This window comes from Pogoniulus pusillus, chromosome 17, assembly GCF_015220805.1.
Source record: "Pogoniulus pusillus isolate bPogPus1 chromosome 17, bPogPus1.pri, whole genome shotgun sequence".
In the NCBI taxonomy this organism is placed as follows: domain Eukaryota; kingdom Metazoa; phylum Chordata; class Aves; order Piciformes; family Lybiidae; genus Pogoniulus; species Pogoniulus pusillus.
In genome coordinates this window covers 7,787,914-7,809,522 of record NC_087280.1, presented here as the reverse complement: position 1 = coordinate 7,809,522, position 21,609 = coordinate 7,787,914, and the positions used below count along the sequence as shown (strand labels likewise).

General features: G+C 39.2%; 1 protein-coding gene across 3 annotated transcripts in view; it reads right to left on the bottom strand.

Annotated features, from left to right (window-relative positions):
* Positions 1-21,105, bottom strand: part of LRRC49 (leucine rich repeat containing 49) — a 47,641-nt gene extending 26,536 nt beyond the window's left edge. For all 3 annotated transcript variants that reach the window (XR_010305341.1, XM_064157487.1, XM_064157486.1), the window contains exons 1-9: positions 20,965-21,105; positions 20,145-20,207; positions 19,342-19,429; positions 18,448-18,645; positions 17,242-17,341; positions 16,092-16,295; positions 14,264-14,330; positions 9,062-9,205; positions 6,185-6,246 (exon numbers count right to left, since the gene is read on the bottom strand). Coding sequence is in view for 2 of the 3 variants with exons in the window: in XM_064157487.1 (XP_064013557.1) it covers positions 6,185-6,246; positions 9,062-9,205; positions 14,264-14,330; positions 16,092-16,295; positions 17,242-17,341; positions 18,448-18,645; positions 19,342-19,429; positions 20,145-20,207; positions 20,965-21,018 (980 nt within the window). In the remaining variant the exon portion in view is untranslated. The remainder of the gene's footprint in view (positions 1-6,184; positions 6,247-9,061; positions 9,206-14,263; positions 14,331-16,091; positions 16,296-17,241; positions 17,342-18,447; positions 18,646-19,341; positions 19,430-20,144; positions 20,208-20,964) is intronic.
* Positions 21,106-21,609: the final 504 nt, after the last annotated feature.

The window sequence follows — 21,609 nt, the reverse complement described above, 5'->3', positions numbered from 1 at the left end:
CAGATAAAGAGAGATGAGGAATAAGGAGAACTTGTTACCTGTGTTTCACCTAAAAGAAACTCTGAAGTAGGATACCTATCAACTCACATTAAAAAAATAATGCCATCCAAGTCATCAGGAAAACCCAGGGAAGTAGCTGAAAAAGGTAATGATAAATAGCACAGAAGGATCCTGGGTGTTTGCGACACCATTAAATCACAGAATGTTAGGGTTTGGAAGGGAACCCAAGTTGATCATCAAGTCCAATCCCCCCCTGCCAGAGCAGGACCACACAATCTAGCAGAGTATTGGAATATTGGAAGAAAAACAATTAGAAAGGCATCATATCTTCACTAGCAGACCTGCCTATTGTCCTGAGCTCAGACTACAAGCCCTGACAAGTCAGCGTTTTAGCTAACTTCTCCTTTGGTTTCCTGACAAAAATAGGTGGCTTGTGTAATATGCATTTAGAGATGTACAGCTTGTATCACATTTCTTTTATTGAAGGTGGAACGTGAAAACACTCAAAGATGGTATTTTTAAAACACCTCAGGACACTTACACAAGTAAATATGACTCCCCGGAGCCCTTTAAGAAATTGATTACTGTGTATAAAAGTACAACTGTGCATCCACCCTCACGTACTTTGGCCTTCAAAAGTTGAGTCTGTGTTATGAAATCATGCAAGTTCAAGTGGAAATGAAATAATTTAACTGGGTACTTTTGAGACTGAAATGCTAAAAAATATCTGAAAACTTTGAAAGAATCAATGACCACAAAAATATAAATTGGAAGTCACTCTGCTGAAGAAACCATTTCTCAAGTGTTAAATAAGGCATTATTGCCAGCTTTAAAAATATCCCTACAATGGTAATGATTTCACCAGCTATTTTACTTATTTTCACCCTTGGTGGCAGGTTCATATTAAAGACTGACACTGAATAAAGTGGCAATTACCTTCATCATTGACATCGCTTAATTTTCAAAAAACCATGCAATAATCTAGCTGCAAAGGGCTTCAGATCTATCAGAATGTGATGATTTGGGTGTTCCCTGCCCTCCCACACTTCAGAAATCACCCAGACTAGACTCAGCTGGCTCTGGAAATATGAATGAAGCTTATATTTACAGCTGGCACAATATACAAGCAGATATTTACATTATATACAGTTATAGACAGAAATATACAAGGTAAAAAGGTAATACAGAAACACAACAGCCCTCTCAGAAACCTGAGTCCCCAGGAGGGGCTCTCAAGCACCCCTTCACCTTCCCCATACCCCTCTCAACCTTACCCCAGTCCCAAGGAAGAACAGAGGTTCGGCCAGTGGGTTAGGAAGCAAAGTGGGTAAGTCCAAAATGGAGGGTGAGGTTAGAGAGATGCAACTCAGCCAGCAGCCCAAGTCAGAGTGGTGCTGAGCGTGTTATCTATGTTTTTATACATCTCAGTAAGCCTATGAGGGAAGTAGACATGACCATTGTTTTCCTTTTACAGCCTATAATCTAGTTCTTCTCACCAAAACATTCTAGCCTGCTTCAAACTAGCACACAGAACATAGAATTTTAACATCAGATATCCCTGAAACACTCCAGGTAACAGATAAAGCAATTACCACAACAGCAAAACTAGATAAAACGTTAAAATAGCATAGCCAAATAGCAACCAGTCTCAACCAGCAGCAGAAAGGCCTGCATACCAGCATAAATTAGCTAGAAAAATCACCCAGTACAAATACAGAAAAAACCCAATACAACTAATACAGCATGCCAGTAGCCAGCAACTTCTACACAATATGCTCACTGGATGAAGGCAAAAAATAGCAGAGTGAAGTAAAAGACGTTGCTGCCTTTCTGTGCTTAGTGTAGTGAAAGAACATAAGAACTGATGAAAGGCAACTATGGACAGACTCTGACAGAGGTGCTTAGAGTATCTGAAGAATTGGGGGTTTGTATGTATGGGTAAGATGACAAATTTAATTATAATCTGCTTTGTGCAACCACATTTTTGGAAGACCAGGTTGACATATTACTTAAAATACACACTCAGTATATCCTGAATATGAAAGACAATCTTCCCAAATGACACAGTAGTAAAGTTTCCATGGGGCTAGAAAAGATCCTGCTCAAGAAATATGAAGAATTTATAGTCTTCAGAATTTGTTTTAAATAATAAAAAATTAGAAGTATTACATATTTGCTTAAAGCACTTCCCACTGAAGATTTAACCAAATGGCATTTCTGCCACTACACACAATTTACCAGATTTTTAAGTAAAACTAATCTCTTCAGGACATGATAGAAAAGTTGAAAGTCTGCTAGTGTTTTCAAGACCTTCCTTTCATACATGCTGCTGTTTTGAAATTCTCAGTGCTTCAGCATACCAGAACTTTCATTCTGGTGCTAACACAGATGTGCTTGCTTTATCCTGCTTTTAGCTGCCCTATTAGCAGCTCAATTTTAGAGTAAAACAGTAAAATAGCTGTATTTTCACATGCTTGCACAGACGTAAGAAAACCAGAGCTTTAGAAATTCACTGCAGAAACCCTGAAATTCTGTACTTCACACTGGCATCCCAATTCTAAGCCAAGCAAAGCTTTAATGTAATACACTTACCAAACAGACCACATACTTTACAATCAAGCTTCTGTCTGCTTCCTAGCACAGACTGCTGTGACAGAGCCAAGTGGTGACCACCCTGTGGGAATCAGAGGCCACGTCTCAGTGCTCTCCCTAGCCTCTGTTCACCACAAAAGAGTCTTTAACCTGCTCATGAAATACAAAGTAGCTATGGATGATACTGCTTCAGACTGCTTCAGGCAATCTTACAAGAATCTCTACTTCTCTTCTCCTGCACCAGTCCCATCTACCTATGGCAACCACCCCTACTTCCCTGTCCTTTCTTCCAAGATGAATTTATCTTGGCAAAAATAGTAATTTCAGCCACATAGAAACAAACAGTGAATTTGGACTAAATTATCAAAAACTGCTTTCTGGAAATCTTATCAGAATAAATCAGTTCTACCTCTTGTGTACATGCTTTGAGTCCTGCATCCAGGACTCAAATGCAGATGCAAACTTAATTCTCCTGCCTCCTATGAGAATGTGCAAATTACCAAGCAGCAGAACATTCCAGAGTAGTGTATGCCCAACCTCTACCAGTGATACGTACACATTAGTAGACAAGAATAGGACATAGGAACACCTGTCCTTTGTTACAACCAACTTATTTAGGATGGAAGTTGTTCCTTTTCTAAACATGTGCATCAATTACTTTTAAAAAGCATGTTCCATAAAGGAGAAAAGGTCTGGAGAGGGAAGGCAATAGACTCATATGGTCTGATAGAATGCCCAAACAGGAGCAGTAAGTTCAAGAAACATTCAGTTTGTATCCAGTGTTTTCCATGTGGCTAGAGCACATGCCTTACTAAATGAAAAAGCCAACACAGTACTGACCTGGACAGCAGTTTACACAGGGAAAATATGCATTTTATTTCCAAGATTAAAAAATTACTTCCTTGGTTTCACATCTTGAAATGCAAGCAATAAGCCTGTTTCTGAATCTTGCTGACATACCTCTCTTGAAGAAGAGTTTCTGTATCTCTTCCTTCTCAATGTCATATGAAAATTCAAAATGAGATTTCTTGCTCTTTATAACTAGAGCTACACCTTCAGCCTTCAGGCCATCAAGTATGCGTACCTTCACTTTTTAACTCTTATTTTTTTCCACAGTTGGCACCAGGAGGATTTTTTTTTGTTTCAAATTGACATCAATTTCTACAGTGCTCAATTTTAGCTTATGTTATCTTCCCCATACATCTTTTTTTAACTGCTGCAGAGAAGCAGCAGCATTCTGAGGCCTCCTCTGAAGCAAGAGGGGGAAAGAATGTCAGTAATCAAACCCATGGTAGATTTCCATGCCTTAAATAGTTACCACGTTTAAATCTTTTACTGAAACATTAATTCATCTATGTCATTATGTATCAACTGAAGACTTCAGGATTGTTGAAGTACAAAAATGGGGATCAGCAGAAGTTTCCATGTGAGCACTGCCTCCAAATGATCATTAAAAAAAGGAAGCAGCACTAATAAAATATTTCAATGAAACTATAACATAAATCCAGGGTTTTGCAATCTACTTTGTTTCCATTTTCAGGTCTTTTCTATGCACCTGCTGATAAATTAATTAGGACATCTGTGTACCAATTTGATTAGCTAAAACAAAAGTCTGTCACACAACCACAGCTGTTTCTAGGATAAACTGTATATAAAAATCACCACATGGTAAACCTAGGAAAGTGGCTCAAAATCTCACAAAGACATTTAAAAGGGTCACAGAAATGTTCAGATGCAGGACAGTAACTCACTAGTAAAATGTTTGTGCATAGCTTCACTTAATTGTATCACAGCATATACCAGAACACAGATGGTCAAGAGTACAATTTTAAATGTAATCACTTTCCTTTTTGGAGACATATCTACTACATAACACAAGATCAGAAAATAATAGGGATTTTTAGCTCTCAAAACTGCTATATGCAATAGGAGGTTATTTAAAAATCCTAGCCAAATGTGATAATCAAGATAAATTTTTTATTTGTCTGTTTTAAATGTCTGGTAAGTTAAGAGTTAATCAATCCATCCATCTAGCTACTCATATATGTATGCCTACTTTCCAGAACAGCAATGTCTTTCATTTGACATTAAGATTCATTTTTATGCCCATTCCAACTACAAAATAAATCAAATTGTACTTGCATCAGTGCTCTAAATCAGTATTGCTAGATTAGATGAAACCTACCTACAATAGTTCAGCTGAAGCCACAATGAATTAGTGACAATAATTACAACCAAGTACCAAGAAGCAAGCTACTGATTACATAAAGTTTGAGAAATCTACTTTTAAAACCTTACAGAAAAATGGAAACGTTTTTCCTCCTTTGATCACTGCAAAAATAACACTGATTTGCATAAAACAACACGGGAAAGGAGTCTGAAAGCTCCACAAATATATCCCAAGTATATAAAAAGATGCAGAAATTCCACTGACTGCAGTGATACTCCCTGATGGCAAGGGAGTCAGCTACTGCAGTCTCCTCATTGTTCTTGCCAAGCAAAGGTTTTGCAGACAAACGGAAACAAAAGACATGTTTCAGTTCTGGAAATTGTATCAGACACAAAATGCTAAGCTCCCTTCTAGCAGATTAATTACGAGAAGGGCACATTAAAGATTCCTGCAGATGATCTCTGCTTTTTTAAATGTTTAATATCCATGAGTATGTAAGATCTACTGCACTGGGACTTTAAGAACCTAAGGAACACAGGTAAGTAGGTTAGAGGTGTCTGCAAAACCTATAACACAGGTCAAAGTAAAATGTTCAAGTACTTATTATAATAAAAGCAGAAACTAAGTATAACATTTTAGAGACAGCAGATGCAAGATCAGCACTTCACTTCCAGTAATTTGAACATGCAGCATCTTTCCCCTACCCCACATCAAATTGTTTGATTCTAAATGAGGAAGGCTGGTGGTGATTTAGGGAAAAAAAAAGGGAACATACCAAATAATATAATGCAGGAACTTTTCTTTTTTTTTCAATATTGACACTAATGTAAATGCAGAGTCCAAAAATGCAAAAATATGAAAGAGCCTATCAGACAAACATCTCTGTCTCCTCAAAAAAATGCACTTAGTTACTTGAAACTACAGAAGTCCTGCTTTAAAACTTGAGCTGTTCTGCTTTTGCTAGCTGGTTTGAAAGAGAAACAATCATAAATATACTTTTCAGACTTTACTGATGTATGGACAAGTGCAACACAAGCACAAAATAATCACTGTGAGCAGAATCTGACACAGCAGTTTGTGTACTTCAGAAATACAGTGATGAAGTTAAATATAGCATGTACCTTGCATAATGTTGCTTTAACAGTTACCTAGTTTAACAGTACAACAACATACTTACAAAGCCTTTTTTAATAGTCTAATGCAGTATAGGTTTTACATTAAAAATGAAAGTTTCTTGGTAGAATTTTCAAAGTATAACATTTAAATGCAAAGGGTTTCAAGATTTGTTATGTTTATAGCAGAATCAAGTCATTGTGTATGTGATATACTACAAAAAAAAGCCTCTGCACTCCTAACATTTGAATTACATTTTAATAAGATACTTCAAATAACTGATAGGAAGCAAACTACTATTTCCCTTACCTAGAGATATTGTTGAAGCTGAGGAAGAGATGCTGTAGACAGGGCAAAGTATCCACATCTTTCTGGAAGGAAAAGACAGAAGTATAAATTCAGTAGCAGAAGGTAGCCTTTGAACCTCTCTACTTTGCCTGATAAAATACTTCCATTTCTATATGCTGTGACCTTGCTGCAGCATTGATTTCTGTTGAACGAGCAGCTCCATTTCTCCCTAGTGCAGACTGCAAGGGAGTGTTTCAGTGCAGATACCCACACTGCAGAACAGGCTGCATCACTTGCAAAGCAAATGATGTTAAGGAAAAAAGGATAAGGCTGCTGCTGGTTTGTGAACAGGCTTTTGGGAAATAAGCCAAGGTGCTGTCTCAGCATTTAAGCTGCAGGATAAACACAGTATAAAAAAAAAACAAGTTTCTTTTCTGACATGCTGAAATAAGGCTTTTGAAGTACGACACAACAGTGCACTACCAAACAGCAGTGATTCTTCTGCTAGAGAATGATCTGAAGGACTCTGGCATCTTTGCAATTAAAATTTACAAGGGAGAATCAGTTTCCAGAATGATAAATTGTGAATTTCATACATGACACAACAGACCTTCACTGAAAACCTCTAAATAGCATATTGCTCAAACAGTAAGATGACCCACATCAAGCAAGACCAAACTTTATTTTTTAAAACGAAATGCAAGTGCATAGTGGCCAGACAGCAGAGACTGCAGTGATTCATACACCAGTCAGACTGCACACCTTTACATCTGCCATCTCCTTGCCCTACTAGCGAGAGTATTCCAACTTGCAACCAGCAGTCACCTATAGCACAGGGAGGTGGCACAGGGATCTTTACCTTGATTTTAGCCATGGAATTCAGATCTACAGCCCTTCCTCCCTCCAATTTGTCACATGTCTACATGGCATTCCAGAAACACAAATAGTTCTTTCTGCCCAAACAAAGGAATACAGGGCAGCTCTAAACCGTTCACATAGCTGTTAATGATACTCTGAACATGAACCAACAAGCACTTCTGAGAGTCACAGCTCTGTATACAACAAGTATACAGGTCTGCAGATGCAAAACTCCTGGCCCAAAGCAGCTCTGAATCCTCCCAGACAGGACCATGAGACAACTGAGTTCACAACAGTATTGCACCTGGATGTAACTACTCCCTAAACTAGTTAATACTGATGCTTAAAGGGGTGGGTGTGGATGATCCACACGAAAAAAGGCTTTGTAGGGTTGGACACAGTAATTCTTAAGCAGCGATGATTAAGTCAAAGAACTTCACACTGGAGAATACAGGGTAACTTCCCCTAAAGAAAAATGTCCATAACTAGCATGGTATGTTTCTACCTGCAAAATATGTTTCAAGTCTTACAATCCTCACAGCAAACAACTTAAATAGGACTGGAGGGAAAAAATAGCCTCTAGCTATTTTGGTTTAGATATAGAGTCATGTAGGGCAGCAGACATACAGGACAGGACTTCTTTTGTGCACAAGTGGTCAACACCTTGATGAGTACTCCTTCAAGTCTTAAGATCAAGTTGCAGATGACATAATGTGAAATTCTACACATTTAACACCTCAAAGCAATCGAGTAAGTCCATCTTTCAACAAAAAAATAATATTGTCCATCTAACAGTGGACCCTAATGCACAACTAGATGGAAAACAAACAGACATTTCATAACTCATGATGTTCACGGAGTGTAAAACCAATTCATATATGGCAAGTAGCAGAAATTCAAGAAAGGCTCAGAAGCAAGAGGAAATCAAGAACTAAAGGAATTATGAAGGACAGAAAAATAGAGCTATTGAAGCATACCTACTGTATTATTTTAAAAACACTTGTTCAAATAATCTACTTGCTATACATAAACTAAAACTCATTAACTGCAAAGTTAAAAGCTTTATTTTTAGAACATAATGCTAAATTAGAAGCTTCAACTGGGAAATTCTGATTTTAAGATCAATATCCATCTTCTCTGCATTTATCACAGTATTATCAGGGTTGGAAGAGATCTCACAGATCATCAAGTCTAACCCTTTACCACAGAGCTCAAGGCTAGACCATGGCACCAAGTGCCACGTCCAGTCTTGCCTTGAACAGCCCCAGGGACAGCGACTCCACCACCTCCCCGGGCAGCCCATTCCAGTGTCCAATGACTCTCTCAGTGAAGAACTTTCTCCTCACCTCGAGCCTAAATCTCCCCTGGCACAGCCTGAGGCTGTGTCCTCTCGTTCTGGTGCTGGCCACCTGAGAGAAGAGAGCAACCTCCTCCTGGCCACAAGCACCCCTCAGGTAGTTGTAGACAGCAATAAGGTCACCCCTGAGCCTCCTCTTCTCCAGGCCAAACAACCCCAGCTCCCTCAGCCTCTCCTCGTAGGGCTTGTGCTCAAGGCCTCTCACCAGCCTCATCGCCCTTCTCTGGACACACTCAAGCATTTTGATGTCCCTCCTAAACTGGGGGACAGAAATGTTCATAAAGACATGAAATCTAGGATGAATCTGACTGATTAACTGAGCTACAGACATAAAGAGAGGATTTGTTTCTAGGAAACAAACTTGTATGGAAATAAAATATCTAGATCTTAATTTAGAATCACAAAGCTTCTTCAGAACCTTCTCTCTCAACTCAGGAATCATCATAAGGTATCAAGATTTGAATCAATGATCACATGTAAACAAAGTAACATCAAAAAATAGGTTGCCGTTTGTTTCACCCTTACATTGCAGAGCAGCAGAGCAACACATGCAACACAACAGGGAAACTACAAGATTTCATAAAGATTAAATGCTTTAAATAAGTTACAGTAACTGCATTTTGTTAAAAACAAAGAAACAACGAGAAGAGAAAGAGAAAAAAGGCAAGAGTATTGTTCCTTACTACAGCAGAGACTTGATTATGACGAAGGTTGAGCTCTGTGAGTGAATCCAATCCATTCAGATTCTCCACAGTGGTTAGTAGGTTTCTGGCAAGGTTTAACACTCTCAGCTCACTCAGATGGCTGATGTTTTCTATTTTAGTAATCTGTAGAAGAAGTATAACTATTAACAGGCATGCCATGTTTTCTATAGATAAACAACAGACATATGTAGTGCATTTATTTTTTCTTTTAAAGTAGACAGGAAGAATCAAGTTAATCCAGCAGAGTGCATTTTTCTGAACCATGCTATTTGTGTCATAAGTTGATAAAAAAAAAGCTACAGCCTGCTAGAGACTGAAGTTCTTCCGTACGAGAGTGATGAGACTCTGGAATAGATTGCCCAGGGAGGTTGTCAATACTTCCTCCCTGGTGGTGTTCAAGGCCAGACTGGATGAGGCCTTGAGCAGCCAAGTCTAGATGAGAGGCATCCCTGCCCAGAGTGGAGAGGTTGGAGAAGACAATCTCTGTGGACTCTTCCAACCTAAATCACTCTATGATGCATATTAGCATTCACCAATATCTTTTTAGGCATACTGCAGTAAAATCAGGCAACACTTCCTTCCCAACAGAAATTAAGCACTTTTCTGTAGCAGCAACCTTGAAGACACCATAAAACTAAGACAATGCCAATGACATCAAAGTATGCCAAAATGGGGACATTTTGCACAGGGTAGATCCTTAATTGGTCTGCAAATACACATCTGAATCTCCTGATACCTATGCTACAAGAGTATGTGACATTCTATGTCCCTGTCATCACAAAATTCCACACTGATTTCCCTTCATGCTTCTTAAAAGGCCAGTATCATAAGCAGCACACACAGCTCTATCTATATCAGCTCCACAGACTTCCCAGCAGGTCATACAGACAGGAACCCACTGAGAGTCAGGAGCAGACACAATCCTCTGTAAAGAGAGCAATTATTCTGAAATTAGAACTTGTAAGGAAGTTCTATAAGAATGTAATTGCTGGAATCAGAAAGGTGTACTCAAAAGTCAGAAAACAAAGCCACAGCTTCCTGGGATTAGAAAAGTGGAGGGATCAAACAAAGTATCTCTATGCAGATGTTTATATCTCACAGTGGGCTGGATTAGTCCTCCAGAATCTATCTGGACATTCATGCAGGACTCACAGCAACTTGTCACAGTGACCATGAAGCATTGCCGACACACACAGGGATAGTCCTATCATATTTTTACTGAAAGCAATGCTACATGGTAGGAAGAAGCCAACAAGTTTTCCTGTGGAAAAGACTTCAGCCTTCTAGAACGTATGGCAGTGCACCCAAGGATACAGTGCACAAAGCTACTAATGAGTATAATGAATTCCCATTCAGCCAGAGTGATCATCTGCTGGACCAGTGAAAGCTCCCTTGAGTATCCTGCATCCAGGCACACTACTGTTCCCAACAGCATTTAGCTGAAGACAAAGAAGATGGTGACCAGTGTCACACACCTTCCCAGTGATAATGAACTCGTGCTTTAGACCAGCACAGGTCTGGCCATACCAGTTTCCAGAAACTGCCTGGCAGCTCCAGCAGTGGGAAAAGAGGTAAGGCAGCTGTTAAATTTAATAGTTTGAAAACATGTGATGTGGTTGGTAATTTTCATATGCAAAGACATATGTACATATAAGCACATGTATGTATTTATCAACAAGTTTGTTACATGATTTGGACACACTACTATAACAAGTACTTCAGAGATTTTTCTATTAAAAAGCATATAAAGGATATAAAGCACAAACTGTTGTGCATCATCCATTTGTGTGGTATAGGCAGAGAATAAAACTTATCAGGACACAAAAATCTTACAGCGAAAGGAACAGAAAACGCCACCATTTAGAACAACATATTTAGACAGAGAGACTTGTAAAAGCAAAGTCAAGAGCAGTGGTTAGCATGAAGAACACACACCTCTGCAGATGTCTGTTTCACTAGAATTACAGCATGCCATGATGCTGAGTGTTAATCCTGGTGTTGTACTGCTACCACAGAGACGACTTCACCAGCAACATACAGAAATCCTTTCTATGACTTCACTAACTTTAAGATTAGCTCTACTACTTTGTCTCTGTTTCAATTATGCATGTGAAGACATACCAGACTGCAAACTTCAAAAACGAACACAAAAAGCAACTCTAATGACTTTCAACTATTTAAAGCATTTATAAAAGAAATTTCATTCTAACAAAAAAGTCGGAATGAAATTCAAGTCCAATTTTGCTCGCATTGAATGCACGAGTTCACTGGAAAGCAGAGTAAAGTCCATTTTAAGCCTAAAATAAAAAGGCTTTAAAGAGATCCATATGGAACATATAGCATTTATAATATTTACCTTGACACCCAAGATAAAGCCAGTCAGCTTTTTTTTCCCCAGACTATTCAGCATGCTTGGAACTACTTAGAAATCAGATGTTCAGCTCTAAAGTTATAGTGCATTAAATGTACCATGCACACAGTCATGCACAGGGTCTCTATAGGATGCAGTATTATATGTCCATATCATTGACTTCACAACCATAAAAACATTAACCATTGAGATGTTGCCTTCTTACTGGTCTGTGTTAAAACCAAGAGCCTTACCAAATCTTGCAGAAAACATGCAGAGTGGTAATGACAAAGGAACTCACATTTTGTTCTTTTTGTAAAGCATAGGCATTGAGCCCAACATTTCTTTAGTCATTATTACACTGATTTTCAATTTTTCTACCTTCTTTTGGATATTTATCACATGAAAGGAGTTCCTTTAAGTAGTAATGTATTTAAAAGATTGATTAGGAAACACACACAACAACAACAACAAAAAGGCAAGCATAAAAGGTTTATCATTAAGCATATACCTCAATGATTTAAAGCACATCCAGTCCCCAGTACAGTTCTTACTTGGGCAGAAGTCTCAAAGTTCAGACTAAATCATACAATCAAAAAAAACCAGCACCCAAATCAATCAAAACACTGTCTCAGAAGTGCGCAAAAGTTAAATTTTCCTCCTATTGTTTTCCTCACCTCCAACCTCTTGGAAACAGTCCAGTCTTAGAAGTTTCACAATCTGCATTCCATCCACAGGATTGATTTACACCCCAAGAGAGAGGGAGAGAGGGAGGGAGAGACTAAGACTGAAACAGCAATCTAGCTCTCCTCTTAACCGCTGCTACTCCAAGACTGTTAATAAAAACAAATAATTTCTAGATGGTCTCTAGCATTATTTTTTAAAAATTAGATTAATAAGTAGGATATGGACAGAACATGAACATTGAGTATTTATATTCTGCATCTATTGAGAGTGACCACTGAGATTTCTGACCTTACATATAGCTACTATGTATAATGATAGAGTGAACATTTTGTTGGTCTAGTGCACTCCAAATGCCTTTAATGTAAGTTGTACACCAGACTGACTTGTTCAACAATCACCTGAGATCATAGCTAGCAAGAGATGCTGTGCATTATGAACAATTGCTTAGAACACCTAAAAAACTTAAGTTATTGCAAACACCTTAGAATATTCTTAAAGTGAATTAAACTACTGGAGTAAGAATGAAAACTATTTGGTTAGATACTACGTAATGGTTATTACATACAACATACTTCAGTATTGTAAATATGTTCTGCACATTTACAAAAAAAACAAGCAGTTCTTATATTCCAGCAATGCAATACAGAATTCTTGGTACAGGATGCTTCATTACATTCTTGGGATCAAAGTAGTCCTATTATTATGAAGCTGATCCAACTGCAGACAGTTGGGCACTATGCCCAAAACTCTTCATGAGTTTTGCCCAAAACTAAACAATCAGATCTACTTCACAATCATTTATCAGAGTTGTGCATGACCTATTTTTCATTTCCATGAGCAACTCCTCCACTGTGCTATAGAAGTGTGCTGGCTACCACTGCTGCATATCTAGACTGCAAGTATTCTAATTAAAAGAAATAAACAACCTCCAAACTTACCACATAAATAAGAAAAGGATTATTACACAAACATTTAGCCATCTCAAACGATAGTCACTCAGACTCCAAGGGTAATGCTCCTATATACTGTTCCTATACTGTCTCTGCCACCGTACAACATGCATACTACAAGAGTAATGTTATTAAAGAAGCCACAAGCTCATGGCATCACATAAAACAAAAACACATCGTAGTGCTAGCTTGCTTTTTCTTCTCCTTTTTAGATTAAAACAAGAAGCGGCAGTTTCATTCCCCACTGTCAAGCGACTGTGTAATAAAGAGCACACAGAGAAACCAGTAAGACATCAGAACTGCCAGAGCAGGAACACAGAAAATTCACACATTTGTCTTACATAGTCACAATAACCATATGTTGTTTTAAACAACTCAATTACAGAACCGTTTGCATCACATGTGGTTTTGATGTATTTAACAAGGGAATACCATATCCAGCTTGCCCTTCATATTCCATGCTGCTTTTGACATACTCAAACAAGAATCTTCCTCTGACTGCAGCTAAAACTTTATGCACTACTTAAACCACCACGACTGCTTAGGCTCTAACAGGGGAAACTGAACAGACATGAACTGATTTAATTTCATTTCAGAAACATGAATCAGTCAACAGCTTGGATCCAATCTACTTTTCTGTACAAATTTAAGTCTACAACAGGTATCTCAGGGAACATGTTTTGTAAGATCATCAACAGGAGGAACACCATAATGGTCAATGGATCCTTAAATTCCTCTGACTTCTAAGACTGTACTACTTTACCCACATTATTTATGCCAGATTACAATTCTGTAGGTGTGAGAGCTATCACACTCAGCTGACTCTGCATTTTAGTCACTAGCTTTTCAAAAATACAACATCAAAAGCATAGAATCATAGAATCAACCAGGTTGGAAGAGACCTCCTATATCATCCAGTCCAACCTATCACCCTGCCCTATCCAATCACCTAGGCCATGGCACTAAGTGCCTCATCCAGTCTTTTCTTGAAGACCCCGAGGGATGGTGCCTCCATATGAGACTTGATACCAAAATTCTAAATAACATCAGACCATTGTCTATTAATTTACTGATATCCACGATCTCAAAAGGTACAAAATTTGCTATCACTTCTCTTTCAAAGACCAATACTTTGGTAAAAGACAGAGGCAATGCATGACATCTACACAAGAATCATGAATAATTGGCTTGTACCTGATTTCCATGAAGATCTAAAACATCAAGATTCTTTAGGTTCTCCAGATTTGAGATCTTCTTTATCCTGAAAGATTTCAATGATGACAAAGTATTTCTAATATTAAATAAATATCTTTCGTTTTCCAACTAGTACAAAGCATATTGATTTGTTTCTGCCTATCAAGAACAAAGTTCTGAATCACATTAAAAAAATAACGAGCATGCCTTAGATTATCAACTTCTCTTCTGACTACAAGTAATGCAAACGTGTACATGACTCTTACAGGAAGATGAAAAGGGAAGATCCTTAGAAAACAAAGTCAGCAACCAATCTGTACAGACACCTAACTAATAAAAAAACCCACTATTACTGGCAAACAGTTATCCAAACCAGTTTAAAGAAAGACTATCATGACATAGGCTTTTGAGAATTTGTTAGAAGAACACAGAATTAAAAAAGCCTTGAAACAACACAGACCCCCAGAATGGGCAGTTTTTCTTCTCCCTCTGTACAACTTCAGTCCCAAAACTTTTCTGTCCTGTTCCAGTTTCTTAGATGCCAAACGTAGGTTATTACGTTCTCAACAGCACCATCTACTGGCTGATATTAAACATCACATGTTGAGTACCCTCAAAGCAAATGCAGGAAAGATTCCACACAGATCAAACTGAAATAAATTCTGATCAGCTATGCCTAACTTGTAATCATTCGAGTATGTCTTGTCCAAACTATCTCCAAACCACATGTCTGCACAAAAGCCATACAGCACTCATGTATTTATGGTTTGCAAAATAATTCCTTAAAGCACCTTATTCCCATGTCCCAGTATTTCACTACAAACAAAAATTATGTCTGCAGGTGAGAAGTTTCGTCTAAAAGCTGTAAGATCTCCTTACATAGTGCACTACTGAAAGTTGTCGGGCTGAATGAGGGGATACATTCTTTGTAATCTGCACATAACTGAAGTTTGGGCACTGACAGGACTAGTGGAGATGGAACAAAGCTGGAGGTACGGAGATCCAGACTTGGCATGAGGAGGAAGTTCTTCACCATGAGAATGGTGAGAGCCTGGAATGGGTTGCCCAGGGAGGTGGTTGAGGCCACATCCCTGGAGGTGTTTAAGGCCAGGCTGGATGAGGCTCTGGCCAGCCTGATCTAGGGTAGGGTGCCCCTGCCCATGGCAGGGGGGTTGGAGTTAAATGGTCCTTGTGGTCCCTTCCAATCCTGACTGATTCTATGATTTACCAATTTTTCCTCTACTGAACATAAATAAAATAAAGAAACTGAACAAGATCAGGGCACTATCTTTAGATGTGTGAGCAATTCCACAGATACTTCTATCAAAATCTTAGAATTAAAGACTACAGGACTTGAACTGTATGTTTAGAAAATAACACAGCCACCAAGTTGTACCTCCTAACAGAACAGAATCTACAAATAAGCAGTAAAATCCATGATTTTTCTGTCTATTATTCCCAGCTAAATACATCAGACAGAAATATTTTTTTCTAGGTTATAAAGAACCAATCAATATTTTGCATTATGTGAAAAGAGATTCAACCTGTCACACAAATCTAACACATTTAATAACCAATCAGAATAGAAGATGAGATGGAAACTTCAGAACTGTTGCTGAAATTTACATAAAGGAGGTTTCTGAAAACCAGTAGAAGCAACAAGTGTTCCCTCAGTGGGATCCCTAACACTTAGCTAGCATGAGGGACCAGGTCACTGGTCTCACAGCTAACATTACAATCTGAAAACTCTGTTAAAGAAACAATGAGAGACCACACCTGTTACATCATTAAGAAATAAGGTGCTTTAAGTTAGTTTTATTATTTTTACCTGTTCTTCCCCAACAGGAGGACTCTTAGGGATCTCAGAGTTGAAAGACCACTTATTTCCTCTACTTGATTATCATACAAATCTAGGAAAACAAGATGCTGCAGGTTAGAAATATTCTGGATCCGAGTTATAAAGTTATGTTGGAAATTCAAAAGGCGAAGATGATCTTCCCCATCAATAATTGGGCACACTGTCAGTTTCTGCCTGCAAGGAAATAGAAATAAAAAATATAAGTAACAAATTGGCAACCCACCTTCAACTCACCTCCTCCAACTGAACCAAGGGAAATATATAATCTTGGTGAAAGTAATATTCAAGTAATTAAGGTTGCTATTTGAGCTCCAAGTAATGCAGTAACTCCTTTTAAAAAAGCATGAAAACACAGCAGAAGTTCTTCTGAAATCCTATCATCTTCATCAGATTTGCTTGTCACATGGAAGAGACAGCAAACTTTGAAGTTGTGACCATGTGAACATTTCAGCAGACACAATCTGACAATTTGTAAACTTTCTGATCAGATAACACATATGCAGCCTGCTAAGATCAGAATTTGAAGTATCCTGTGTCTATGCAATTCAGTCTTAGTTTATAGAACTTTATATTTTAAATACAAACACGTGAAATAGTAGAACTTTTTGGGTGACATGACCTTGATGCCCACAAAAAAACCTACCAAACACCAAAAGAACAACTCAAACCATCAACTCCCTGCCCCTCCCCCCCAAATAAATTACCATTAAATGTCTTTCAGATAGAACTTTTTGTGCATGTGTTTAGGTTACAAAAAAATAATAACCAAAGAAACACACACACCCCCAAAAAACACCAAACCATTCTACAATCTCTGCATCAGAAAGAATGGATACATAGCTTCTTTCTATAGATGACATGCACCACTTTGCATGCAACTCCCAAGCTGGCTCCTTAGTTCACAACAAACAGCCCCAGCTACCTTAGGTAACTGCTGTATAGACATACTCATCACAAGGAAACTCACACAGCATCTCTCTCTATGGGACACAGTTCTCTCAATAACACAAGGCACATGCAAAACCCATGACATGGGCTGCAGGCACTAGCAGGACACTTATTCCTCTAGACCATCACACACGAGTCACAAGCTATGGTGTGTGTTCTGTAATCTTCTCACCTTTCCAGGGTAAGCCTGTCAGAGTTCAGTATTTTTTCTTCAGCAGAACGTTGCAATACAGGAAATGTTATTGATGAACTGCTCCCAAAATTTGTGTTATCTATCAGAAAATCATACAGAAAATGTATAAACTACTTGTTTGTAAAACAATTTCATTAACTGCAAATCATAAAAGCAGTTTTTTCTTTCTTAATAGAAAAGAGGGACACAGAACATTAAAGTGTGTTTTGTCTTCACTCAGTACTTCATCAGTTTCCACTCCTGCCATTTTTGTTTACAACTCTACATCCTCTTTCCAAAGCACATCCACTTGTTTAATTTCTGAGAGTTTTTCAACAACAAACTTTTGCAAGAAATTGTTGTTGTAGATGCTTTTGTTTTGATTAGAATTACTCAGTGACGTTTTAAGGTAAGGTTGTACAATTGTTTCACAATTTATCTATCTGAATTTAAAGAAGATAAAAATCTAATTTAAGATTAAAGACACAAATCAAGTAGATGTTGATGGAATTAGAAACTACAGCACCAAAACACTGAAACAGTCCCACTGAGCCACAAACAAATTGTGGCTCATTAAATGTAAACGCATGTGATAACTATTAATCATTGGCATTACATTTCACTCCACTATCAAGAAAGAAGCAGTCCTTTAAAACATATTTTAAAAGCTATCCATCTTTACTCATTTTGTTAACATAAGGATGACTAAAAATACCTTCCAAATGCATCAACAAATGTATTCTGCAAGCTTTGGCTTGTTTGGAAAACGATCCACTGAAAAGTACTGGTCAAAAATAGATCCTAGAAAAGTTTAGGTTGGAAAAGACCTCTAAGATCAATGAGCTCAACCACAAAATCATTGTGTATGTATACTACCACAAGAATTTAGGCTCGAATTCCTTCACATGTAACAAATGTGTTGCTGGGGAAAACATCAATAAACAGAGACCAACTGTTTTGTTTCTATACAGAATGAGTTAATTGCTGTCTAAACTATGCCATTAGAAGGGATAGCTATGCAAGTAAAATAATCTGTTGTTCTGTTAGGATCCTTTCAGAGCTCCTTTAGCAAAGTAACATAACAACTAACATTCCCTATATATCCTTCAAAACAGAAAAAAAATCAAACCTCTGAGACCAAAATAATCACTTAACATTGCTGCAAAAGACTATCAGGAGATGTTTTCACTAAGTTTTCACTGTTACCTGAGGCATGTGAACTAATACCGTGGCTGCTCTGTTGAGATCTGGATTTTGTGGGTGTCTGAATAGAAGATTCACCAAATCCTGATAAAGAACCAGCATTCTGCTTCAAATCCAAAGCAGAAACTTCTGTCAGAGCAGATGGTACTGGAAGATATATTTGCTTATTACGCATCAAAGGACTTAACACTCTTTGGTCTCCTGTGGGAGGAACAAGAACAAACTGCAGACTTAAATTTACTCCATAGTAAGTTGCACGATTGCCCTAAAAATCAACCCATTCTGAATGGCTGTTAGTCTTTATTTTTCACCAGAATGACTAAAGAATTGACATATTAATTGAACTGATCTGTCTTAACCAGTCACTGTTTTTATAATGACATGTGAGCAGCAGCAGTGTAGCAAGAAGTGTGCTTCAATGCTCCTCCAGCCTTCACCACAGTTAGCAGTGACATGACCAAGTATCTTGCTTTTCAAAGATAGAAGCACACAGGCATAACAGGAAAACTATTTCTTCATATCAGGGTTCTGGAGTGGAAACTAATTTTGTCTGAATAAACTGTTAAACATCCAATAAAACATTACAACTGAGAGTTGTGTGGCTTCTGAGGAAACATATAATAGGGTACTTGATAAACTGTGGCTTTGTAGGTAGAAGAAAAGTTCTTCCATAGACAGAACGAGGGGAAAAATGTGATCCAAAGTGCCATCTGCACTAGGCAGCAGACAGGCAGTAGTTTCAGGATGCAGTGCAGCAATAATTATATTCAAATTCTGTAGCCAATTAGGGAAAGATGTTACTATTATAAATTCTAATGGTAGTGTAGTCTTTCTTTACTGTTCAGTTAATAAAAACAAATAGAAAAGACTAATATGCCAAACCCTACTGAATATCACCTTGCCTTCCTGAATAGTTTTTTTCCAGATCATGCTGCAGAAGTCTATTGTGGAAAGATGGCTGTTCTTTATTTATCCTGAATTCAAACTGTAACACAATATTTAAGACAAGTGTTAAAGTGTACAAATGCAAATAATCTTTTTACACAGAAAAACACAACCTTAGTAACTACAGTTATCAAAAACTCTGCAAATGCTTTAAACATTTAATAACAACTGGTCCAACAAAATGAATATTCATTCTGTGAAGATACTATGACTGAAAAGTTTCACTACTGGAAACAAAAATACAGAAGTCACCAGCGCATTCATCTGCAGCTGACTAAATAAAAGTGTCCTATAAGGAGCACTATGATTACAGAAGCAAGAAATGTACAGATCACAGTATCACAGTATCATCAAGGTTGGAAGAGACCTCATAGATCATCAAGTCCAACCCTTTCACAGTATCACAGTATTATTAGGATTGGAAGAGACCTCACAGATCATCAAGTCCAACCCTTTACCACAGAGCTCAAGGCTAGACCATGGCACCAAGTGCCACGTCCAATCTTGCCTTGAACAGATGGAAGTACAAAAAAAAATCTTACATATAGATGTGTTAAATTTTAGGCAGATTATAGCTTATCTCTGCACTTTTAACAGGATAAATTGCCAAAAGACTATCAAATGTATCAGAAATTATGTGTAAAAGTCACCACACTGCTACTGAAAAGGTAATTCCTATCTGAAAGCATACAAATTTGGCTGTATCACACAACCATGTTAATTACTATAGCGACTGAAAAATGGATAATAATTACTGGTTTGCTTTTATCCGCTAGTGATGAGGTCTGGATAACCAGCTGAAGACCACAATTATTAACCTGCAAGTTGGAAAGAAGAAACAGAATATTACATTCCTCAAAAAATGTATATCGATACAGAAAGCTGAATGTAACTTTTTTTCTTTAAGTAAAGGTGTTTTCAGCAGCAAAAGTTGTAAAGAGAGGAACAATTCTGCATTATTAAAAGCAATACACCAGAGCACTAAGAAATACTACAAACAGTTTAAAAACGCCTGCTTTTTTTGTTTCAGCAATACACTGGCGGTGTGCTTTCACGGTGATGCTATCCTCATTAGGAAGAGTTTTATTTATTAATTAGGGCAAAGCACGCAGGTCTTTCAATTGGATTCAGACGACACAGCGTAGCACCGACCTCCTAAAGAGTCGAAACGCTTAACAGGAATATTGAACCAGATGGCTCACACCCCGCTTCCCAGCAAGTGTCAGGAGGCACGGCAAGAGCATCAGGGCAGCTCCCGCAGGCCACTCCAGGCAGGAGAAACCGAGGTCCCCTCAGCCGCGCCCGTCACGGCCTGCCCCCAGGGCACGCCGCCAGCTGCGAGGCCCCGAGTCGCGCAAGGCCCGCCCTCCTCCGCGCCCTCAGCCGCGGCCCGGCCGCTCACACACCGCCTCACGAAGCGGCCCGGCCCCCGCCCCGGGCCCGCCCTTCCCAGAGGCGCTGGGGCTCGGCGGGCCGCCCCGATCGGGAGCGTGGGAAAAACAGGGCTCTCCTCCCCACACCCCGACGGCTGGACAGAGACGTCTGACATTCGCCGCCCTCCGCGGCAGCACCTACCGAGCCGGGCGCAGCCCGGGGGCCCCTGCCGGGCCGACACTTGCTGGGCACCATGTCCACCCACTAGCTCGGGCTCTCACGACACCTCGCACCTCCGCGTCGGCCACCGCCCCTGTCGGAAATCGCTCCGCCGTTACCCGGGCAACCGCTCCTTCCGGCCCGCTCCCGGCAGTCCCGGCTGAGGGATGCCGAATGGCGGGAAGCTGCGAGGTGATGTCCTCGGTGCCTACTCTGGCAGCCATGCCCTGGACCTGCTGCAGGGCGAGACGCCCTCAGATAGGAGCCGGGGGAAAAAGTTCAGGGAGGTGCGGAACGGGCCCCGGCTGCCCGTCCCTAGCAGTAAAAGGACACTCGTGCAATGGCGATTTTCTTAACTCTAAAGGCAAGGGACTGTGTATGAAAGCCCAAGAAAAGGCAAGAAAACCTGCGTACCTTCCAGGTCCCTGCTCTGCCTCAAAACGTTGCCTCGGTGGCACATACCGGTCACAAATTGCGACCATCGTGTCAAGTGGAGCTTGAGTACAGCCGTGGTGTGCCGAGGGTCGCTGTGACCTGCACGGTGCCTTAGTCTTGTGCCAGCTCTTGCTATGGCAGGTCAAACAGCTCCTGGAGCCCAGAAGCCCCAGAGATGGGCTGTGGATGCTT